Raw genomic sequence first — 21,817 nt, 5'->3', positions numbered from 1 at the left:
TGCTGTTACCTATACTGAACACGCTAAGAGGAAGACTGTTACAGCTATGGATGTGGTGTATGCTCTAAAACGCCAGGGCAGGACTCTCTACGGTTTTGGAGGCTAAAGTGTTTGGAATTAAGAAACTGACCCAAAGGCCCTTTTAAGGGCCACCGCACTTTGTCATGGAGATCTGTGGTTATGCTTCTTGTAGGTGTGTGCCGCATGCTTTTAGTATTTATATTAGCCTGACTACCGAAGCACAACTGAAATAGCATTCATTATGTGCATGTGTTTTGCAGTATCGCTTTTTTTTGTATTGCTACTCGACGGTGTAAAATAGGTCTGTCTGTATGTGATTGATCATATGCCCAGCTTTTTCTGACTATTCCACTACTGAATGGGGTCTTTGTGGGGACATTTCATTATGGAGTCCATTTACTGCTTGTGCAAACATGGATATACTACTGAAAGGTTTCACTTTGGTTTCAGTCAAGTGCTTGTGCAGAAAAGGACAACTGCTGCAATGCATCTTAAATGTGGTTGCGTGTGTGGCGGAGGGGTGCACTCCTCGGAGGCCCCATTTGCTTGAGTTGGTGGTAGCTCTATTAGATGTAAGAGCTCCCATGGCAGCACAGATTTTACATGATGCCCTATAGGGGACGAATGTACAGACCAGCTGCTTCGAGCATCTACTCTGGTGCGCAGTACCCTTAAGAAAGAACATGAACACCATCAAGTAGCTGGCACTGCTATGCATTCTGCATGCCATGACAGTGCCAGCTACTCGATGGTGTAAAATAGATCTGTAGGTGATTCGATCATGTTGTCTGTCGCCAAATGTACATGGGTATTCGCCAGGGATGATTGAGGGACACGGGCTTACTCCGACCTGTACCATAAAACAGCACTAGAGCATCACTTAGCAACTGATTTGGGAAGCGAGGCTAGGTTTGAACGGACCCCGTGGGTCGCAAGGCTAGCCATCCTCGAGAAAATCTTTATCGCTATGTATTGGGACTTTAATGGAAAGTGTATTGAAAGGGGCATTGGCCAATCTGCCATGCGGTGTAAATTGTATTAAAAAGGCTAGTAAATCAAGTGCTGGGACAGCAAACCAGAATGCAGCCAATACATTTCATCAAGATCACCTTAGGATGACGAAATCGGAACCTTTTGTAGGCAGGGTGTTATGGCCCTTAAAAGGGCCTTTGGGTCTTGAGAAGTCTTCTTCGTTATTTTGATTTTGCGGGTTTTTCCGTTTTCTTAGGAAGCAGGACTGACTGGATATTGGGAAGCACTCCACCTTGTGCAATAGTGACACCTCCCAACAATTTATTCAGCTCTTCGTCATTTCGGACAGCCAATTGCAGATGCCTAGGAATAATGCGATTTTTCTTATTATCTCGAGCTGCATTACCAGCCAACTCTAGAATTTCTGCAGTTAGATATTCAAGTACGGCTGCCAAATAGACAGGTGCTCCAGCCCCGACCCGTTCAGCGTAATTGCCCTTTCTGAGCAGTCTATGGACACGACCCACCGGGAACTGCAGTCCAGCTCGTGATGAACGAGTCTTAGCCTTTGCACGGGCTTTGCCGCCAGTCTTTCCACCACGTCCAGACATCGCGTTGAATAACACCTCCAAATATTATACTCCACAGGCCCAGCGTAGCTATTTTTATACCCTTCTGCCTTGGCACCACCTCTGTTCCTTACTCAGGATCACGATGAGTTGATATCGCCAGACATTATTTCATACTTTTGCATTGTTAGTGCAAGTCTTGATCTACCATCTTAATCGGAATAATATTTAATTACCCTGATTTGGACAATGTGTCCCCTTGTTTTGCCTTTCTTCCAAGTTATTGTTATACACAGCTCGAGAGGTATTTTCTTTGCTAAGCAGTGATTTACGATACCGCGCCCCCAACTTAGTACTCTAGAGAGATGGCAGTAGAGAAAGTACATCAGCCTATTTTGCAGGCAATTATACCTGAAGATTTTTGTACGGGGCTGAAAAGTTGCAGATCTCTCGTATTTGTCAAAAGGGTCATTTTTATGAGAATCGGGGACAACACAATTAAAACAGCTTCTTCGTGAACACAACTGATTGTTTACCCATTCTGTTTCCCGCCGAAAGAGGAGAATTCTAACGGCTGAGTTAACGGAATGCCAGTATGAATAACTTGTGACACACTTCAAATCAACCAATAGAAAAGAGCCATTTCTCCTGTCTGAACTGTGGTTGCGATAATACGTAAGTACTTTTTTTTTCCCAAAACAAATCCTGTCGTATTGCCTCTGCTTCTTTGGAAAATTATAAAATCGGTTATCGGAAGCCTTGCCGTAACACTATCGGTAATACTGCCGTTTATAATACCGCCAATCACGCCGCAGAAGGCCCTCTACTGTTAACCAACGACAAAGGCAGACGAATAAACCAATGGAAAAGCAGAGCGCATAATAGGAAGCCAATGAGAATATTCAGTGACTCAGCCAACCGTGTGCACGGTTTCGTGCCTTCGACCAATCATCATTCTGCAATACCAGTCGACGGTGAGGGTGAAGAAATAATGTCCCCAAAAAAAAAAAAACTTGAGCGGAGATGTAAAAAATAAGGGAATGTATGAGTAATACTAGACTGTTCAGATTTCTGCCTCATAATTTCTGGTGTGTTTCTCAAAAATGCACTTAGGATTCCGATGTCAAATCCGGCAGAAAATGCAGGTTAACACAGACCGTGCTATTCTACCAGTTCTCCGGCTTTAAAAGAGCAGTATTTAAAAATCTTGCAACAGTCTTTTTCCTCAAAATGGCGCTCGTTTATAATATATGAAGTGCGCCTAGCTTTTTCTGAAGAGTACTACCGCGATGTCATTTTTTTTTTTGTAGCTTTTAACTTTGGACAGTTTTCTTTACATGGAGTATGTGTATATCCCAGCCCTTGGATGTACAGACTCGAGCAAACTGCTGAAGTGGTAGTGTTGGATTCTCAGGTCAGGCAAGTGTTTGTGCAGATGTGTGAAACTACTGCAGGGGTCGGCGGAGAAAGGTTTCATTTCGGGTCAGAGACGAATATACAACTGAAGAGGCCTTCGAGGGAAATGCTTCATTCTGGCATCGAAGTGATTGTGCAGGAAACAACATACCGATGTAGTTGGGAAAAAATAATTTTGGAGTCAGTCAAATGCATGTGCAAAAAATAATAGATGAAGAGGTCATTCGGTAAATGTTCCATTTTTGAGACAGTTAAGTGCTGGTGCAGGCATAGGTACGTTACCAAGGGGGGTCTTCGTGTAAACATTTCATTATGGAGTCAATTTACTGCTTGTGCAACACGGATATACTACTGAAAGGTTCGTGGGTGAAACGTTTCACTTTGGTGTCAGTCAAGTGCTTGTGCAGAAAAGGACAACTGCTGAAGGTGTCTTTTAGGTGAAACATTTCATGATGGTGCAAGTTAAGTGCTTCTGCAGACACGGTCACACTTCTGGAGGGGCTGCTGAGGCGGAAAACATTTTTTGGAGCTAGTCAGGGATCTAAAATCGAATGGGAATATGATCCAGAAAGAGACGAAGGCGTTTTTTTTATTATCATGCTTTCCTCATGTAAACCTAAAACATTCCCATGCTTTGTTGTAGAATGCTTTGCCGGTTGCTTGAGGGCTACTTCTCAAGCGTACCTCACATGAGGAATGCACCTTCATTTGCGGTCTTAAATCGTGTTCCCGAAAGTTCCGCATTGAAAGGTTATGTCACACATTCAGTATTAGGACATTTTTAACTGATATGCAGGGTAAATATCAATATAATTCATTAGAAGATCTGTTGTATAAGTAAAAGGAGCGTATGTAAACCATCCCATGACCTTCCAAGTTGAAGCTGGTAGTAAGCCATTAGAATGTGTTCCGCGTTATATTATTTATTCCAAAGCAGAAGTGTCTAACTCTAACTATTGTACAATGATTAAGTGATCTGTAGCTCCTCTCCTTTTCATTCTGTATTTTTTTTTCCCAAAAAGAAATCCTGTCGTATTTCCTTTTTTGGAAATGTATAAAGTCGGTTATCGGAAGCCTGGCTGCAACAGTATCTGTAATACTGCAGGTTATAATACCGCCAATCACGCCACAGAAGGTCCTCTACTGCTAACCAATGACAAAGGCAGACAAACAAACCAATGGAATAGCAGAGCGCGCAATAGGAAGCCAATGAGAATATTCAGTGACTCAGCCAACCGTGTGCATGGCTTCGTGCCTTCGACCAATCGTCGTTCTGTAATGCCAGTCGACGGTGAGGGTGAAGAAATAATGTCCCCAAAAGAAAAAAAAAAAACATGAGCGAGAGATGTAAAAAAATAAGGGAATGTATGAGTACTACTAGACTGTTCAGATTTTTGCCTCATAATTTTTGGTGTGTTTCTGAAAAATGTCCTTTTCTGGCAAGTCACCGAGTATTGAAATAAATAAATGATGACATGCACTTAGGATTCCGATGGCAGTTACCTAGCAAGAATGCACAGACAGGACCGATAGTGAGGTGCCGCTAGAAAAATTGACCAGAAGTGCAGCTCCTGGTGCCATCCGTCCATGTTTCCAGTAGAAAAAAAAGCACCAATAGCTCAGTTCCATGTGCCATTGGCCAACATTTCTGGTATTGTTTCCTACTGCTCAGCTCACTGACCAATAGCACATTAAAGCTAGGAAATCAGACCATTAGCACAGTCGCCTAAGCTATTGGTCCGTATCTAGCTGCGCTGTGTTAAATGGTTTGTTCAATTTACCGATAAAACAATACAGACATAATAGACTAGTGCAAGTTCTAATTTCATTGCGCTATGGTTGATTTTTCTTCAAACACCGTGCTATCGGTCAGTTTTAAAAAGGAGCAGAAAGTCCACCGTGAGGCCGATGTCTCCGTGTTGACTTTTCACGAGCTGCTCCAAAAAGAGCTTTCAAAGGGCAAATGGTAACAGTGGAACAAACATATAATGCGGTGTAAAATCTGTGTGTGTGTGTGTGTCCTGTCCTGCGGAGTGTCACTTTTGGCGGCCTTGTGAAGCTCTCTGGGAGGAACCAGTTAAAAAATAAATACATATTCGTGCTAGCAACAGTTATGAAGAGATTGGAAATGCCTTTTTAAATTCACCACATAACCGAGTATATACACACGTTTTCCCTTGCACATGTTAAAAGGTGTTGCAATATTGTTTGGACAAGAGGCATGTTTGTTGAAACTAAATGTAGTAGTGCAGATAAAGCGATGCGTTGTTTCTGATAACCCAAAGGCTCTCTGGGTCAGAAGGCTGTGAGTTCTATTTCCACACCAGGGAGACCAGTTACTGACACTGCAATGCCTCTTAAATGTGGCTGTGTGTGGGGGGTGCGCACTCCGCGGAGGCCCCATTTGCTTTTGTTGGTGGTAACTCAATAAGATGTAAGGGCTTTAATGGCAGCTCAGACTTTACATGATGCCCTATAGGGGACGAATGTATTGATCAACTGCTTTGAGCATCTACTGTGGTGCGCAGTACCGTTAAGGAAGAACATGAACACCATCGAGTCGCTTGCACCGCCTTGGCATGCAGTCTGCATGCCTTGGCAGTGCCAGCAACTCGGTGGTGTAAAATAGCTCTGTAGATGATTTGATCATGTTGTCTAATGTCGCCAAATGTACATGGGTATTTGCCAGGGATGATTGAGGACACGGGCTTGCTCCGACCTATACCATAAAATAGCCCTAGAGCATCACTTAGCAATTCATTTTGGGGAGCAAGGCTATAGGTTTGAACGCACTCTTTGGTCGTAAGGCTAGCAATCCTCTAGGAAATTTTTACTGCTATGTAATCGCACTTTGAGGAAAACTATAGTCAAAGGGGCATGTAGGGGTTGCCACCTTTTCAAATGCCAAAAGTGGACATTTTTGGTACAATGGGCATCTGCCACGTGGTGTAAATGATCTTAAAAGGCTATTAAATCAAGTGCTCTGACAGAAAACTAGAATGCGGTGAATACATTTCATCGAGATTATCTTTGGATGACGAAATCGGAACCTTTTGTAGGCAGGATGTTACGGCCCTTAAAAGGGCCTTTGGGTCTTGAGAAGTCTTCTTCGTTATTTTGATTTTGCGGGTTTTTCCGTTTTCTTAGGAAGCAGGACTGACTGGATATTGGGAAGCACTCCACCTTGTGCAATAGTGACACCTCCCAACAATTTATTCAGCTCTTCGTCATTTCGGACAGCCAATTGCAGATGCCTAGGAATAATGCGATTTTTCTTATTATCTCGAGCTGCATTACCAGCCAACTCTAGAATTTCTGCAGTTAGATATTCAAGTACGGCTGCCAAATAGACAGGTGCTCCAGCCCCGACCCGTTCAGCGTAATTGCCCTTTCTGAGCAGTCTATGGACACGACCCACCGGGAACTGCAGTCCAGCTCGTGATGAACGAGTCTTAGCCTTTGCACGGGCTTTGCCGCCAGTCTTTCCACCACGTCCAGACATCGCGTTGAATAACACCTCCAAATATTATACTCCACAGGCCCAGCGTAGCTATTTTTATACCCTTCTGCCTTGGCACCACCTCTGTGTTCCCATTGGTTAGGTGATACAATTATCAACTTAGTTGTAGCCCATTGGATACGTCGTGGATTCTAAAATTTGCATATTAATTCTGAATTGTTCTGTGGGTGTGTTCAACTGAATATTACCTTGATAGTCACGATTCTGGTGCTTTAAGACTTGTAGGTTTCTGATTGGCCGCTTCAAATAATGGCGCCAAGGAGTTCTCTAAATTACTATTTCCGGAAAAAGGGGTAGAAATAAAGTTCGTCTGAATCGGGGAGGAAAGATCCGATACAAATCTTAAAACGAATCTGTCTCTGTTTTAGCAACATTTCTACTGAAAGTTACACAGATCGCTAAAATGATGAGTTAGTATGTTCACGCAGGTAGTAGTGTCCCACTATATTCTGTGGCGTCATGCCTTACACGGGTACTTCATATATTTATCTAGGCAGAAAGGACAGGTTGATAATTCCAGTAGAAACACACAGAAAACAAATCGCTTATCTAGTAGCCTTTGATGATCGCGAAACTCAGACTGGGCAAAGACTCTTTTCAGAGGACACCCGGCAGGAAAAGCTCTTTATGAATTGCATATTTGTGCAGGCAAATAACGTGAGCTAAAAATAAAAACATACTACATAACACTGAGGTGTATATAGTTTAACATGCGATCACTATGTTATGCGAGCTGTACTGTATTTACATAGGCTAAAACAGCAGATATCTAAAGAACGTTCAGCATTATTTTACAGTTCGATGCACAGATCACAGACGAGGAATATGCATATTTTCTCTAAACATTCACCCAGACAGTGAAGCAAGACAGAAAATATGAGGATTTAGGTTACTTGATTTGGGAGTATAAACGGGGAACTTGGTAATGCTGACGGTACGAGGACAGGCTTGTTTAGTTGAGAGATATGATTTCATGTTTTTTTTCTTTTTTAAAGTGATAGGCTAAGAATTAGTAATCGGAGGGTTACAAGTAAAGGACTGTTTTGCTGAGAAATGTTTTCAATGAGAGTTTATTTAGCGGACAAGATGCTATACAAAAAAAAAAAAATCAGTACCGTTTACTGATTTGTGCTTGGCTGAGTAAAACCGGCCAATGAACTCGGGCTATTTAACTGCTATTTTGCACATGTTCCCAATGGGTGAAACCCAGAGGGCGGAGTTTAGCGGAATGCATATATTCCAGCTCTGTCAAGAACGTCCAAAGTTTTTTAAAACAACTTTTATCGAAGATGCCAGAACCAGCAAAACCCGCTGCCCCTAAAAAGGGTTCAAAGAAGGTCGTGAAGAAACCGGCTAAGAAAGATGGAAAGAAGCGCCGTAGGAGTCGTAAAGAAAGCTATTCTATTTACGTATACAAGGTTTTGAAGCAGGTTCATCCTGATACTGGGATATCTTCTAAAGCCATGAACATCATGAATTCTTTTGTGAATGATATTTTTGAGCGGATTGCTGGAGAAGCTTCTCGATTAGCTCACTACAACAAGCGCTCGACCATCAGTTCGCGGGAGATTCAGACAGCGGTGCGGCTTTTGTTGCCTGGTGAGCTGGCTAAACATGCCGTGTCCGAGGGCACCAAAGCCGTCACCAAGTATACAAGTGCCAAGTAAGAGTCTTCCTTCCTGACACCCAAAGGCCCTTTTAAGGGCCAACACCTTTTCTGCATAAGAGCTGTACTATAGTAACAGTCTTTTTATGTTTGCTTGTAGTCTAGAAAGTACGAAATTGCTCATTAAGACCAGGTTTACAGTATCAAATTTCTCGACTCTAAAATCAGTCTACGGAACTGAATTTCAAACACATAAAACACCGACTCTCAATTGCCGGTTCGCACATTTTGTACTAGAACGTAACCCCCCACCCATCGGCATCGGTGTGTAAACGCTGTATTTCTTCTGTAATGGAATAAATAGTTTATTGAGCCACGGGTGTAGGGGATTGGTGATCAAACGTGGTACAGCTGTGGAACCTGTTTAATGTTTACCACCTTGTCCCATGCAACTGGCCATCTCAAGAATTTCAGTACTGAATAACCACTGAAGATGCATCGTCCATCTTCCGCCAGCACTTTGACCCATCGAACTACCATGGTCAACAAGGACAAAACCAATCCTTAAGCATAGCTCTCGACTTTCCCTCATACTGCCTCTTGTATGTATATTTACGCTGCCTCTACAACTTTCTTCCCGTATCCGGTAAGTTACTCAGGATCACGATGAGTTGATATCGCCAGACATTATTTCATACTTTTGCATTGTTAGTGCAAGTCTTGATCTACCATCTTAATCGGAATAATATTTAATTACCCTGATTTGGACAATGTGTCCCCTTGTTTTGCCTTTCTTCCAAGTTATTGTTATACACAGCTCGAGAGGTATTTTCTTTGCTAAGCAGTGATTTACGATACCGCGCCCCCAACTTAGTACTCTAGAGAGATGGCAGTAGAGAAAGTACATCAGCCTATTTTGCAGGCAATTATACCTGAAGATTTTTGTACGGGGCTCAAAAGTTGCAGATCTCTCGTATTTGTCAAAAGGGTCATTTTTATGAGAATCGGGGACAACACAATTAAAACAGCTTCTTCGTGAACACAACTGATTGTTTACCCATTCTGTTTCCCGCCGAAAGAGGAGAATTCTAACGGCTGAGTTAACGGAATGCCAGTATGAATAACTTGTGACACACTTCAAATCAACCAATAGAAAAGAGCCATTTCTCCTGTCTGAACTGTGGTTGCGATAATACGTAAGTACTTTTTTTTTCCCAAAACAAATCCTGTCGTATTGCCTCTGCTTCTTTGGAAAATTATAAAATCGGTTATCGGAAGCCTTGCCGTAACACTATCGGTAATACTGCCGTTTATAATACCGCCAATCACGCCGCAGAAGGCCCTCTACTGTTAACCAACGACAAAGGCAGACGAATAAACCAATAGAAAAGCAGAGCGCATAATAGGAAGCCAATGAGAATATTCAGTGACTCAGCCAACCGTGTGCACGGTTTCGTGCCTTCGACCAATCATCATTCTGCAATACCAGTCGACGGTGAGGGTGAAGAAATAATGTCCCCAAAAGAAAAAAAAAAACTTGAGCGGGAGATGTAAAAAACTAAGGGAATGTATGAGTAATACTAGACTGTTCAGATTTCTGCCTCATAATTTCTGGTGTGTTTCTCAAAAATGCACTTAGGATTCCGATGTCAAATCCGGCAGAAAATGCAGGTTAACACAGACCGTGCTGTTCTCCGGCTTTAAAAGAGCAGTATTTAAAAATCTTGCAACAGTCTTTTTCCTCAAAATGGCGCTCGTTTATAATATATGAAGTGCGCCTAGCTTTTTCTGAAGAGTACTACCGCGATGTCATTTTTTTTTGTAGCTTTTAACTTTGGACAGTTTTCTTTACATGGAGTATGTGTATATCCCAGCCCTTGGATGTACAGACTCGAGCAAACTGCTGAAGTGGTAGTGTTGGATTCTCAGGTCAGGCAAGTGTTTGTGCAGATGTGTGAAACTACTGCAGGGGTCGGCGGAGAAAGGTTTCATTTCGGGTCAGAGACGAATATACAACTGAAGAGGCCTTCGAGGGAAATGCTTCATTCTGGCATCGAAGTGATTGTGCAGGAAACAACATACCGATGTAGTTGGGAAAAAATAATTTTGGAGTCAGTCAAATGCATGTGCAAAAAATAATAGATGAAGAGGTCATTCGGTAAATGTTCCATTTTTGAGACAGTTAAGTGCTGGTGCAGGCATAGGTACGTTACCAAGGGGGGTCTTCGTGTAAACATTTCATTATGGAGTCAATTTACTGCTTGTGCAACACGGATATACTACTGAAAGGTTCGTGGGTGAAACGTTTCACTTTGGTGTCAGTCAAGTGCTTGTGCAGAAAAGGACAACTGCTGAAGGTGTCTTTTAGGTGAAACATTTCATGATGGTGCAAGTTAAGTGCTTCTGCAGACACGGTCACACTTCTGGAGGGGCTGCTGAGGCGGAAAACATTTTTTGGAGCTAGTCAGGGATCTAAAATCGAATGGGAATATGATCCAGAAAGAGACGAAGGCGTTTTTTTTATTTGGCTTTCCTCATGTAAACCTAAAACATTCCCATGCTTTGTTGTAGAATGCTTTGCCGGTTGCTTGAGGGCTACTTCTCAAGCGTACCTCACATGAGGAATGCACCTTCATTTGCGGTCTTAAATCGTGTTCCCGAAAGTTCCGCATTGAAAGGTTATGTCACACATTCAGTATTAGGACATTTTTAACTGATATGCAGGGTAAATATCAATATAATTCATTAGAAGATCTGTTGTATAAGTAAAAGGAGCGTATGTAAACCATCCCATGACCTTCCAAGTTGAAGCTGGTAGTAAGCCATTAGAATGTGTTCCGCGTTATATTATTTATTCCAAAGCAGAAGTGTCTACCTCTAACTATTGTACAATGATTAAGTGATCTGTAGCTCCTCTCCTTTTCATCCTGTATTTTTTTTTCCCAAAAAGAAATCCTGTCGTATTTCCTTTTTTGGAAATGTATAAAGTCGGTTATCGGAAGCCTGGCTGCAACAGTATCTGTAATACTGCAAGCCAATCACGCCACAGAAGGTCCTCTACTGCTAACCAATGACAAAGGCAGACAAACAAACCAATGGAATAGCAGAGCGCGCAATAGGAAGCCAATGAGAATATTCAGTGACTCAGCCATCCGTGTGCATGGCTTCGTGCCTTCGACCAATCGTCGTTCTGTAATACCAGTCGACGGTGAGGGTGAAGAAATAATGTCCCCAAAAGAAAAAAAAAAAAAACACGAGCGAGAGATGTAAAAAAATAAGGGAATGTATGAGTACTACTAGACTGTTCAGATTTTTGCCTCATAATTTTTGGTGTGTTTCTGAAAAATGTCCTTTTCTGGCAAGTCACCGAGTATTGAAATAAATAAATGATGACATGCACTTAGGATTCCGATGGCTACCTGAATGCACAGACAGGACCGATAGTGAGGTGCCGCTAGAAAAATTGACCAGAAGTGCAGCTCCTGGTGCCATCCGTCCATGTTTCCAGTAGAAAAAAAAGCACCAATAGCTCAGTTCCATGTGCCATTGGCCAACATTTCTGGTATTGTTTCCTACTGCTCAGCTCACTGACCAATAGCACATTAAAGCTAGGAAATCAGACCATTAGCACAGTCGCCTAAGCTATTGGTCCGTATCTAGCTGCGCTGTGTTAAATGGTTTGTTCAATTTACCGATAAAACAATACAGACATAATAGACTAGTGCAAGTTCTAATTTCATTGCGCTATGGTTGATTTTTCTTCAAACACCGTGCTATCGGTCAGTTTTAAAAAGGAGCAGAAAGTCCACCGTGAGGCCGATGTCTCCGTGTTGACTTTTCACGAGCTGCTCCAAAAAGAGCTTTCAAAGGGCAAATGGTAACAGTGGAACAAACATATAATGCGGTGTAAAATCTGTGTGTGTGTGTGTGTCCTGTCCTGCGGAGTGTCACTTTTGGCGGCCTTGTGAAGCTCTCTGGGAGGAACCAGTTAAAAAATAAATACATATTCGTGCTAGCAACAGTTATGAAGAGATTGGAAATGCCTTTTTAAATTCACCACATAACCGAGTATATACACACGTTTTCCCTTGCACATGTTAAAAGGTGTTGCAATATTGTTTGGACAAGAGGCATGTTTGTTGAAACTAAATGTAGTAGTGCAGATAAAGCGATGCGTTGTTTCTGATAACCCAAAGGCTCTCTGGGTCAGAAGGCTGTGAGTTCTATTTCCACACCAGGGAGACCGGTTACTGACACTGCAATGCCTCTTAAATGTGGCTGTGTGTGGGGGGTGCGCACTCCCCGGAGGCCCCATTTGCTTTTGTTGGTGGTAACTCAATAAGATGTAAGGGCTTTAATGGCAGCTCAGACTTTACATGATGCCCTATAGGGGACGAATGTATTGATCAACTGCTTTGAGCATCTACTGTGGTGCGCAGTACCGTTAAGGAAGAACATGAACACCATCGAGTAGCTAGCACCGCCATGGCATGCTGTCTGCATGCCATGGCAGTGCTAGCTACTCGATGGTGTAAAATAGGTCTGTAGATGATTTGATCATGTTGTCTAATGTCGCCAAATGTACATGGGTATTTGCCAGGGATGATTGAGGACACGGGCTTGCTCCGACCTATACCATAAAATAGCCCTAGAGCATCACTTAGCAATTCATTTTGGGGAGCAAGGCTCGGTTTGAACGCACTCTTTGGTCGTAAGGCTAGCAATCCTCTAGGAAATTTTTACTGCTATGTAATCGCACTTTGAGGAAAACTATAGTCAAAGGGGCATGTGTAGGGTTGCCACCTTTTCAAATGCCCAAAGTGGGACATTTTTGGTACAAACATCAGATTTTGCAGGCCAAAACATACTCACGGCCAGTACAAAAGACAGAACTTGCCTTTTTTTTTGCCTAAATAAAAGGTTATTCTTGTAGCATTTCAGTTGCTTATTCTGTTTCTTATAACATTTAGGTGTTACAGATACAGAAGGACTGTTTTATGCAACTATCGCATAAAATATAGGAACTAATTTCGTCCTAAAATCTCAGGACAATTCCCATTTTTACACTCTTTTAGCAGGACACAACTGCCCAAAGAGGGACTGTGCCTCGCAAAGTGGGACAGGTGGTAACCCTGGGCATCTGCCACGTGGTGTAAATGATCTTAAAAGGCTATTAAATCAAGTGCTCTGACAGAAAACTAGAATGCGGTGAATACATTTCATCGAGATTATCTTTGGATGACGAAATCGGAACCTTTTGTAGGCAGGATGTTACGGCCCTTAAAAGGGCCTTTGGGTCTTGAGAAGTCTTCTTCGTTATTTTGATTTTGCGGGTTTTTCCGTTTTCTTAGGAAGCAGGACTGACTGGATATTGGGAAGCACTCCACCTTGTGCAACAGTGACACCTCCCAACAGTTTATTCAACTCTTGATAATGCCAGGCATTATAGTTTCGTACTTTTGGGTTGTTAGTGCAAGCCATGTTCTACCATTGTTTTAAAGTTAATTTGAGTAATACTTAATTACCCTGATTGTCCCCTTACTTCAGCCCTTCTTCCAAGTTCTTGTCATACACAGCTTGAGAGGTATTTTCTTTGCTAAGCAGCGATTTGCATTACATGCACCCCCAGCTTAGTACTCTAGGGAAAGTACGTTAGTCTATTTTTACAGGAAATTATACCTGAAGATTGTTTTAAGGGGCTCAAAAGTTGCAGATATCTAGTACTTATCAAAAGTGTCAGTTTATGAGAATCAGGGACTGTGTAATTAAAACAGCTTCTTCGTGAACGCAGCTGAATGCTTACTGATTTTTTCCCACTGTACAGGGAAAATTCGAAGAGCAGAATTAACTAAATGCCTAGATGAATTACTTGTGACACTTTTCAAATCGACCAATAGAACTTTGCGATTCTTTGGGCAGCCTCCAACTTTTACTCCCCACTTAGAGAGTCGTTTTCTTTGTGTTAATGGGTCGCACTCAGGTCCGATAGGTGTGACTATTGACGTCATGATGCTTCTTTCTTATAAATGGAGGGAGAAGCTTGAATTTATCAGTTGTGTTTGCATTCAGTTTGGAGAATCATGTCTGGTCGTGGCAAAGGAGGAAAGGGCCTCGGTAAAGGTGGTGCTAAAAGACATCGTAAGGTTTTGCGCGATAACATTCAAGGTATTACCAAGCCCGCTATTCGCCGCTTGGCTCGTCGAGGTGGTGTCAAGCGTATTTCAGGGCTTATTTATGAGGAGACCCGTGGTGTTTTGAAGGTGTTTTTGGAGAATGTCATCCGCGATGCTGTTACCTATACTGAACACGCTAAGAGGAAGACTGTTACAGCTATGGATGTGGTGTATGCTCTAAAACGCCAGGGCAGGACTCTCTACGGTTTTGGAGGCTAAAGTGTTTGGAATTAAGAAACTGACCCAAAGGCCCTTTTAAGGGCCACCGCACTTTGTCATGGAGATCTGTGGTTATGCTTCTTGTAGGTGTGTGCCGCATGCTTTTTAGTATTTATATTAGCCTGACTACCGAAGCACAACTGAAATAGCATTCATTATGTGCATGTGTTTTGCAGTATCGCTTTTTTTTGTATTGCTACTCGACGGTGTAAAATAGGTCTGTCTGTATGTGATTGATCATATGCCCAGCTTTTTCTGACTATTCCACTACTGAATGGGGTCTTTGTGGGGACATTTCATTATGGAGTCCATTTACTGCTTGTGCAAACATGGATATACTACTGAAAGGTTTCACTTTGGTTTCAGTCAAGTGCTTGTGCAGAAAAGGACAACTGCTGCAATGCATCTTAAATGTGGTTGCGTGTGTGGCGGAGGGGTGCACTCCTCGGAGGCCCCATTTGCTTGAGTTGGTGGTAGCTCTATTAGATGTAAGAGCTCCCATGGCAGCACAGATTTTACATGATGCCCTATAGGGGACGAATGTACAGACCAGCTGCTTCGAGCATCTACTCTGGTGCGCAGTACCCTTAAGAAAGAACATGAACACCATCAAGTAGCTGGCACTGCTATGCATTCTGCATGCCATGACAGTGCCAGCTACTCGATGGTGTAAAATAGATCTGTAGGTGATTCGATCATGTTGTCTGTCGCCAAATGTACATGGGTATTCGCCAGGGATGATTGAGGGACACGGGCTTACTCCGACCTGTACCATAAAACAGCACTAGAGCATCACTTAGCAACTGATTTGGGAAGCGAGGCTAGGTTTGAACGGACCCCGTGGGTCGCAAGGCTAGCCATCCTCGAGAAAATCTTTATCGCTATGTATTGGGACTTTAATGGAAAGTGTATTGAAAGGGGCATTGGCCAATCTGCCATGCGGTGTAAATTGTATTAAAAAGGCTAGTAAATCAAGTGCTGGGACAGCAAACCAGAATGCAGCCAATACATTTCATCAAGATCACCTTAGGATGACGAAATCGGAACCTTTTGTAGGCAGGGTGTTATGGCCCTTAAAAGGGCCTTTGGGTCTTGAGAAGTCTTCTTCGTTATTTTGATTTTGCGGGTTTTTCCGTTTTCTTAGGAAGCAGGACTGACTGGATATTGGGAAGCACTCCACCTTGTGCAATAGTGACACCTCCCAACAATTTATTCAGCTCTTCGTCATTTCGGACAGCCAATTGCAGATGCCTAGGAATAATGCGATTTTTCTTATTATCTCGAGCTGCATTACCAGCCAACTCTAGAATTTCTGCAGTTAGATATTCAAGTACGGCTGCCAAATAGACAGGTGCTCCAGCCCCGACCCGTTCAGCGTAATTGCCCTTTCTGAGCAGTCTATGGACACGACCCACCGGGAACTGCAGTCCAGCTCGTGATGAACGAGTCTTAGCCTTTGCACGGGCTTTGCCGCCAGTCTTTCCACCACGTCCAGACATCGCGTTGAATAACACCTCCAAATATTATACTCCACAGGCCCAGCGTAGCTATTTTTATACCCTTCTGCCTTGGCACCACCTCTGTTCCTTACTCAGGATCACGATGAGTTGATATCGCCAGACATTATTTCATACTTTTGCATTGTTAGTGCAAGTCTTGATCTACCATCTTAATCGGAATAATATTTAATTACCCTGATTTGGACAATGTGTCCCCTTGTTTTGCCTTTCTTCCAAGTTATTGTTATACACAGCTCGAGAGGTATTTTCTTTGCTAAGCAGTGATTTACGATACCGCGCCCCAACTTAGTACTCTAGAGAGATGGCAGTAGAGAAAGTACATCAGCCTATTTTGCAGGCAATTATACCTGAAGATTTTTGTACGGGGCTGAAAAGTTGCAGATCTCTCGTATTTGTCAAAAGGGTCATTTTTATGAGAATCGGGGACAACACAATTAAAACAGCTTCTTCGTGAACACAACTGATTGTTTACCCATTCTGTTTCCCGCCGAAAGAGGAGAATTCTAACGGCTGAGTTAACGGAATGCCAGTATGAATAACTTGTGACACACTTCAAATCAACCAATAGAAAAGAGCCATTTCTCCTGTTTGAACTGTGGTTGCGATAATACGTAAGTACTTTTTTTTTTCCAAAACAAATCCTGTCGTATTGCCTCTGCTTCTTTGGAAAATTATAAAATCGGTTATCGGAAGCCTTGCCGTAACACTATCGGTAATACTGCCGTTTATAATACCGCCAATCACGCCGCAGAAGGCCCTCTACTGTTAACCAACGACAAAGGCAGACGAATAAACCAATGGAAAAGCAGAGCGCATAATAGGAAGCCAATGAGAATATTCAGTGACTCAGCCAACCGTGTGCACGGTTTCGTGCCTTCGACCAATCATCATTCTGCAATATCAGTCGACGGTGAGGGTGAAGAAATAATGTCCCCAAAAGAAAAAAAAAAACTTGAGCGGGAGATGTAAAAAACTAAGGGAATGTATGAGTAATACTAGACTGTTCAGATTTTTGCCTCATAATTTCTGGTGTGTTTCTCAAAAATGCACTTAGGATTCCGATGTCAAATCCGGCAGAAAATGCAGGTTAACACAGACCGTGCTATTCTACCAGTTCTCCGGCTTTAAACGAACAGTATTTAAAAATCTTGCAAGAGTCTTTTTCCTCAAAATGGCGCTCGTTTATAACATATGAAGTGTGCCTAGCTTTTTCTGAAGAGTACTACCGCGATGTCATTTTTTTTTGTAGCTTTTAACTTTGGACAGTTTTCTTTACATGGAGTGTGTGTATATCCCAGCCCTTGGACGTGCAGACTTGAGCAAACTGCTGAAGTGCTGTGTTGGATTCTCAGGTCAGGGAAGCGTTTGTGCAGATGTGTGAAACTACTGCAGGGGTCGGCGGAGAAAGGTTTCATTCGGGGTCAGAGACGAATATACAACTGAAGAGGCCTTCGAGGGAAATGCTTCATTTTGGCATCTAAGTGATTGTGCAGGAAACAATATACCGATGTAGTTGGGGAAAAAAAAAAAAAAACATTTTGGAGCCAGCCAAATGCGTGTGCAAAAAATAATAGATGAAGAGGTCATTCGGTAAATGTTCCATTTTTGAGACAGTTAAGTGCTGGTGCAGGCATAGGTACACTACCAAAGGGGGGTCTTTGTGGAAACATTTCATTATGGAGTCAATTTACTGCTTGTGCAACACGGATATACTACTGAAAGGTTCGTGGGTGAAACGTTTCACTTGGGTGTCAGTCAAGTGCTGGTGCAGAAAAGGAGAACTGCTGAAGGTGTCAACATTTCATGATGGTGCAAGTTAAGTGCTTCTGCAGACATGGTCACATTTCTGGAGGTGTCGAGGAAAACATTTTATTTCGGAGCTAGTCAGGGATCTAAAATCGAATGGGAACATGATCTATAAAGAGACGAATGCATTTTTTTATTATTATCATGCTTTCCTGTTGTAAAACTAAAACATTCCCCTGCTTTGTTGTAGAATGGTTTGCTGGTTGCTTGAGGGGATAATTCTCAAGCGTACCTCATATGAGGAATGTACCTTCATTTGCGGTCTTAAAAGTTCGTGTTTCTCAAAGTTCCACACTGAAAGGTTCAGTCACACATTCAGTATCAGAACATTTTTAACTGATACTCATGGTAAATATCATAATAATTCATTAAAAGATCTTTTATATAGAAGTAAAAGGAACGTATGTAAACCATCCCATGACCTTCCTAGTTGAAGCTGTTAGCAAGCCATTAGAATGTCTTCCGCATTTTGCCCATTTGTTCCACGTTAAACGGGCTAGTGTTCCTTATTTTGGAGATGGAAGGTTCTCTGAGAGCTATGCTTGCGGGCGTTTTTTGGATTAGAATTCTACAAACACATCGTGGAAACAGTGCTGCAGAACGGCATAGTTCTGGACTGATAGAGCTAGGGACAGATGCCTCGACTCTTCTTAGTCCTGCTAAGGTGAAAAGTCGACAGAACAAGATCGAGCGAATCAACACACGCATTCCGAAGCAGACGTGTATAACTCTAACTGTTGTACAATGATTAAGTGATCCGTGGCTCCTGTCCTTTTCATTCTGTATTTTTTCCTAAAAACACATCCTGTCGTATTACCTTTGCTTTTTTGGAAGATTATAGAATCGGTTATCGGAAGCCTTGCTGTAGCAGTATCAGTAATACTGCCGTTTATAATACCGCCAATCACGCCACAGAAGGCCCTCTACTGCTAACCAATAAACCAACGACAAAGGCAGACGAATAAACCAATGGAAAAGCAGAGCGCGTAATAGGAAGCCAATGAGAATATTCAGTGACTCAGCCAACCGTTTGCACGGTTAAGTGCCTTCGACCAATCATCATTCTTTAATACCAGTCGACTGTGAGGGTGAATAAATAATGTCCCCAAAAGAAAAAACTTGAGCGGGAAATATAAAAAAAAAATAAGGGAATGTACGAGTTATACTAAACCGTTTAGATTTTTGCCTCATAATTTTTGGCGCGTTTCTCAAAAATGTGCTTTTCTGGCAAGTCACCGCGTACTGAAATAATTAAATGATGACATGCACTTAGGATTCTGATGGCTGGCAGTTATCTAGCAAGAATGTACAGACTGGACCGATGGTGAGGTGCCGCTAGAAAAAATGACCAGTATTGCAGCTCCTGGTCCCATTCATCCATTTTTCTAGTAGAACGGAGCCAAAAAAAGAACCAATAGCTCAGTTCCATTTGCCATTGGTCAAAATTTCTGGTATTGTTTCCTACTGCTCAGCTCACTGACCAATAGCACAAGCACAGTCGTCTGAGCTATTGGTCCGTTATCTAGCTGCGCTGTGTTAAATGGTTTGTTCAATTTACCGATAATACAATACAGACATGAGACTAGTACAAGTTCTAATTTCTTTGCGCTATGGTTGATTTTTCTTCAAACTCTGTGCTATTGGTCAGTTTAAAAAAGGAGCAGAAAGTCCAGAGTGAGGCCGATGTCTCCGTGTTGACTTTTCACGAGCTGCTGCAAAAAGAGCTTTCAAAAGGCAAATGGTAATAGTGGAACAGACATATAATGCGGCGTAAAATGTGTGTGTGTCCACTCCTGCGGAGTGTCACTTTTGGCAGACTGGTAAAGCTCTTTGGGAGGAACCAGTTAAAAAAAAATACGTAATCGTGCTAGCAACAGTTATGAAGAGATGGTAAATGCCTTTTTAAATCACCATATAACCAAGTATATACACACGTTTCCCCTCGCACATATTAAAAGGTGTTGCAATATTGTTTGGAGAAACTAAATATAGTAGTGCAAATAAAGCGATGCGTTGTTTCGGATAACCCAAAGGCTCTTTGGATCAGAAAGCTGTGAGTTCTATTTCCACACCAGGGAGACCAGTTACTGACGCTGCAATGCATCTTTAATGTGGTTGTGTGTGTGTGGGGGAGGGGTGCACTCCTCGGAGGCCCCGTTTGCTTGAGTTGGTGGTAGCTCTATTAGATGTAAGAGCTCCCATGGCAGCACAGACTTTACATGATGCCCTATAGGGGACGAATGTACAGACCAGCTGCTTCGAGCATCTACTGTGGCGCGCAGTACCCTTAAGAAAGAACGTGAACACCATCAAGTAGCTGGCACTGCCATGCAGTCTGCATGCCGTGACCGTGCCAGCTACTCGATGGTGTAAAATAGATCTGTAGGTGATTCGATCGTGTTGTCTGTCGCCAAATGTACATGGGTATTTGCCAGGGATGACTGAGGACACGGGCTTACTCCGACCTATGCCATAAAAGAGCAGTAGAGCATCACTTAGCAATTCATTTGGGAAGCGAGGCTATAGGTTTGAACGGACCCTTTGGTCGTAAGGCTAGCAATCCTCGAGAAAATCTTTATGGCTATGTATTGGCACTTTAAGGGAAAGTATAGTCAAAGGGGCATTGGCCAATCTGCCATGCGGTGTAAATTGTATTAAAAGGCTAGTAAATCAAGTGCTGGGACAGCAAACCAGAATGCAGCCAATACATTTCATCAAGATCACCTTAGGATGACGAAATCGGAACCTTTTGTAGGCAGGGTGTTATGGCCCTTAAAAGGGCCTTTGGGTCTTGAGAAGTCTTCTTCGTTATTTTGATTTTGCGGGTTTTTCCGTTTTCTTAGGAAGCAGGACTGACTGGATATTGGGAAGCACTCCACCTTGTGCAATAGTGACACCTCCCAACAATTTATTCAGCTCTTCGTCATTTCGGACAGCCAATTGCAGATGCCTAGGAATAATGCGATTTTTCTTATTATCTCGAGCTGCATTACCAGCCAACTCTAGAATTTCTGCAGTTAGATATTCAAGTACGGCTGCCAAATAGACAGGTGCTCCAGCCCCGACCCGTTCAGCGTAATTGCCCTTTCTGAGCAGTCTATGGACACGACCCACCGGGAACTGCAGTCCAGCTCGTGATGAACGAGTCTTAGCCTTTGCACGGGCTTTGCCGCCAGTCTTTCCACCACGTCCAGACATCGCGTTGAATAACACCTCCAAATATTATACTCCACAGGCCCAGCGTAGCTATTTTTATACCCTTCTGCCTTGGCACCACCTCTGTGTTCCCATTGGTTAGGTGATACAATTATCAACTTAGTTGTAGCCCATTGGATACGTCGTGGATTCTAAAATTTGCATATTAATTCTGAATTGTTCTGTGGGTGTGTTCAACTGAATATTACCTTGATAGTCACGATTCTGGTGCTTTAAGACTTGTAGGTTTCTGATTGGCCGCTTCAAATAATGGCGCCAAGGAGTTCTCTAAATTACTATTTCCGGAAAAAGGGGTAGAAATAAAGTTCGTCTGAATCGGGGAGGAAAGATCCGATACAAATCTTAAAACGAATCTGTCTCTGTTTTAGCAACATTTCTACTGAAAGTTACACAGATCGCTAAAATGATGAGTTAGTATGTTCACGCAGGTAGTAGTGTCCCACTATATTCTGTGGCGTCATGCCTTACACGGGTACTTCATATATTTATCTAGGCAGAAAGGACAGGTTGATAATTCCAGTAGAAACACACAGAAAACAAATCGCTTATCTAGTAGCCTTTGATGATCGCGAAACTCAGACTGGGCAAAGACTCTTTTCAGAGGACACCCGGCAGGAAAAGCTCTTTATGAATTGCATATTTGTGCAGGCAAATAACGTGAGCTAAAAATAAAAACATACTACATAACACTGAGGTGTATATAGTTTAACATGCGATCACTATGTTATGCGAAAAACTGGTAAAAAAATTTTATTTTTTTAAAAATAAAAAGGCTTAAA

The 21,817-nt window shown here is 42.5% G+C and overlaps 6 protein-coding genes across 6 annotated transcripts; 2 read left to right on the top strand and 4 right to left on the bottom strand.

Moving 5' to 3' along the window:
• Positions 1 to 1,169: 1,169 nt before the first annotated feature.
• On the bottom strand, positions 1,170 to 1,687 carry LOC122813079 (histone H2A-like). The gene has a single exon (XM_044085199.1). It carries the CDS (start codon positions 1,602 to 1,604, stop codon positions 1,215 to 1,217), a length of 390 nt encoding a protein of 129 aa, XP_043941134.1. The 5' UTR covers positions 1,605 to 1,687; the 3' UTR covers positions 1,170 to 1,214.
• A 4,358-nt stretch (positions 1,688 to 6,045) lies between these two features.
• LOC122813080 (histone H2A-like) lies at positions 6,046 to 6,525 on the bottom strand. The gene has a single exon (XM_044085200.1). The coding sequence runs from the start codon at positions 6,478 to 6,480 to the stop codon at positions 6,091 to 6,093; it is 390 nt and encodes a 129-aa protein (XP_043941135.1). The 5' UTR covers positions 6,481 to 6,525; the 3' UTR covers positions 6,046 to 6,090.
• A 1,227-nt stretch (positions 6,526 to 7,752) lies between these two features.
• LOC122813086 (histone H2B type 1-J) lies at positions 7,753 to 8,209 on the top strand. Its single transcript, XM_044085205.1, has one exon. It carries the CDS (start codon positions 7,788 to 7,790, stop codon positions 8,163 to 8,165), a length of 378 nt encoding a protein of 125 aa, XP_043941140.1. The 5' UTR covers positions 7,753 to 7,787; the 3' UTR covers positions 8,166 to 8,209.
• Positions 8,210 to 14,150: 5,941 nt separating this feature from the next.
• On the top strand, positions 14,151 to 14,544 carry LOC122813096 (histone H4). Its single transcript, XM_044085214.1, has one exon. The coding sequence runs from the start codon at positions 14,185 to 14,187 to the stop codon at positions 14,494 to 14,496; it is 312 nt and encodes a 103-aa protein (XP_043941149.1). The 5' UTR covers positions 14,151 to 14,184; the 3' UTR covers positions 14,497 to 14,544.
• Positions 14,545 to 15,560: 1,016 nt separating this feature from the next.
• Positions 15,561 to 16,075, bottom strand: LOC122813074 (histone H2A-like). Its single transcript, XM_044085195.1, has one exon. It carries the CDS (start codon positions 15,993 to 15,995, stop codon positions 15,606 to 15,608), a length of 390 nt encoding a protein of 129 aa, XP_043941130.1. The 5' UTR covers positions 15,996 to 16,075; the 3' UTR covers positions 15,561 to 15,605.
• Positions 16,076 to 20,585: 4,510 nt separating this feature from the next.
• On the bottom strand, positions 20,586 to 21,066 carry LOC122813070 (histone H2A-like). The gene has a single exon (XM_044085193.1). The coding sequence runs from the start codon at positions 21,018 to 21,020 to the stop codon at positions 20,631 to 20,633; it is 390 nt and encodes a 129-aa protein (XP_043941128.1). The 5' UTR covers positions 21,021 to 21,066; the 3' UTR covers positions 20,586 to 20,630.
• Between the last annotated feature and the right edge of the window lie 751 nt (positions 21,067 to 21,817).

The sequence above is a fragment of the Protopterus annectens genome, chromosome 10.part0 (genome assembly GCF_019279795.1).
Source record: "Protopterus annectens isolate FY-2018-M chromosome 10.part0, PAN1.0, whole genome shotgun sequence".
In the NCBI taxonomy this organism is placed as follows: domain Eukaryota; kingdom Metazoa; phylum Chordata; order Ceratodontiformes; family Protopteridae; genus Protopterus; species Protopterus annectens.
This window is presented reverse-complemented; position numbering and strand designations above follow the sequence as displayed.